Source organism: Suricata suricatta, chromosome 15 (assembly GCF_006229205.1).
Source record: "Suricata suricatta isolate VVHF042 chromosome 15, meerkat_22Aug2017_6uvM2_HiC, whole genome shotgun sequence".
In the NCBI taxonomy this organism is placed as follows: domain Eukaryota; kingdom Metazoa; phylum Chordata; class Mammalia; order Carnivora; family Herpestidae; genus Suricata; species Suricata suricatta.
In genome coordinates, this window is record NC_043714.1 from 22,788,766 (window position 1) to 22,791,074 (window position 2,309).

The 2,309-nt window shown below is 32.6% G+C and overlaps 1 protein-coding gene across 1 annotated transcript; it reads right to left on the bottom strand.

Moving 5' to 3' along the window:
• Window positions 1–339: 339 nt before the first annotated feature.
• On the bottom strand, window positions 340–1,312 carry LOC115279109 (GTP-binding protein SAR1b). The gene has a single exon (XM_029923637.1). The coding sequence runs from the start codon at window positions 1,278–1,280 to the stop codon at window positions 684–686; it is 597 nt and encodes a 198-aa protein (XP_029779497.1). The 5' UTR covers window positions 1,281–1,312; the 3' UTR covers window positions 340–683.
• Between the last annotated feature and the right edge of the window lie 997 nt (window positions 1,313–2,309).

Below are 2,309 nucleotides of genomic sequence, written 5' to 3' on the forward strand. Positions count from 1 at the left end.
TAAGTTTTATTTTCTATTCTCAACAAAATATCAATTCTTGCTATGGTGGAAAATTACTTTTCATGTTAGCTAGTGTCATAGTGCCAGATAGCTCCCTGTTATCACAAGGTTCAAAATGAGGAAGTAAAATTGATTTGACTTTGGTAAAGTTTTTTTTTTTTCCCCAAACATTAGGGTTTGTTTTATTGCATGACATTTGCATACAAAAAAATATTGAAAACGGTAAGGCATCATGCAATCATCATAAGCTAATTATTAACTATACACTTAAGACAGGTGGACATATAATCAAAATTTAAAAACTAGTTCCAAAATAGTACATAAAAATTTGACATGATGAGCTTTTAAATATGGTTTATATTTGTAGTTTCACATTGTTAAAAAGTGCTTCAAATGTACTGCTGGAAAGTTGTTCTATACAAATGGCGCCGGGGGTAATGTCAGATTATAAACTGTAAAAACTAATTATTTTTATGGAATTAGAAAGCTAACGTTGTGATATTCAAACTTACATTGAATCCGTTTTCAATTTGCACTCAAATTAAGTTGATATAATATTAATAATCTAAAAAACATCTATTTTCTAACCAACAAAAGTCTATTGAATTCAAGTTATGCATGTTGAGTGAGCAAATCTCTGAGTAGGCCTGAATGGTGAGACCTGGAACTGATGCAGGCTGTCATTAATCAATGTACTGGGCCATCCAGCGGAAACCTTCCCCGTAACCTTGCCTCTTGAGCACGCTGCACATGAACACTTCTAAGGGCCGGGCATTCAGTTCTTTCAGAGATACACTGCCCTTTCCTGTTGTCTGCCCATGTAAACCAAACATCTCTCGCAGCCTCTCTTCACTGATGGCTTCAGGTCTATCGATCTTATTCCCAGGAATCAGTATAGGCACATTAGCTATGGTTTCATCGGTCATTAGTGAATCAAGTTCTTCTTTTGATTCTAACAGTCTTTCATGGTCTGCACAATCCACCAGAAATACAATGCCATTGATAGCAGGAAGGTAGTTTTTCCACACTCTTTGAGCTTGAACATGTCCACCCAGATCAAAAGTTGTAAAGGTCATGCCAGCAATGGTTAATTCTTCGGAAGTGGGATGTAACATTGGGGCATGTTGTCCAAGTCTGTCATCTTTTAGCATGTGTAGCAATGTTGTTTTTCCTGCATTATCCAATCCAAGAAATACCAATTTACCAGTTTTCTTATATAATCCTAAAAACTGTAGCACACTGCTGAAACTACTGTAAATCCAGTCAAATATGAAGGACATATCCAAATCTTATAGAGTCTGCTACCAGAGAGATCGCAATTCCTCGCTCGGCGTCGGCTTTACACCCTCCTAGTTCGAACTGCAAAGAGCGATGGCTGCCGAGTGACTTGGGTAAAGTTTTAACTTTGATCTCAACAAACAACAGAAATGGAAAAAAATAATTTGGATAAAAGAACTGAAGAAATCAAAGGAGAAGGAAGAGAATAGGTTAACTTTTACAAACAAACTATTCCTGAAAATATGAGTTTCCTGGTTAGGTTGACTATCTAAAATTTGGTTGAATTTGATTTGAAATTTTCAGTAAAATTATAGATTCTCTCTAGCAAGCATATTAGGCATCTTAGTTATTGAAAAACTTTTCAGGAAACATAATTTATACAAATATTTATGAGTTATTTAAATATTATTCATACATGACAAAAGAAAATTGAAAATGCCCATTCTTTAAGTTCCTCAGTATATTTTATATGTGCTGACTTTCCTTTTGTTTATGTTTTTACATTAATGTTCTTTATTTTATATTTGTTAAAGTACTTAAAAAGTAGATTTTTGACCTTTTTCTTATTAGTCAAGTAGTATAACAAGACAGTTTTATCAATTAGTAACATACCTAGTGTACTGTATTCATTTGCCTTAAATCACAACCCTATTAATTCATCCTATGTAGTTAATTCCAAACTTGTATCTTTTATTTGAAGTTTAAAATTAACATCATCATATATTCTTACATGTTTTATGCAGATCAAATTCTCCTGTGTAATCATGTTTAACAAATACACGTGTTGTATCAAATATGAACAAAACCACATTTTTAACTATTTTAAGAACCATAAATTAGTCATGGATCCTACCTTCAAAGTGTATATCTTAGGGAAAATAATATCAACATAAATAAAATTCATGTGAAGTAGGTATTGAAATATGCTACAAATTACAAGGTAATATGAAAACAGAGGATTTCAATTCACCTGGGAATATAAAACAATGTTTTTAGAAGATATCTTCTATGAACACATTTTTGAAAAGTAG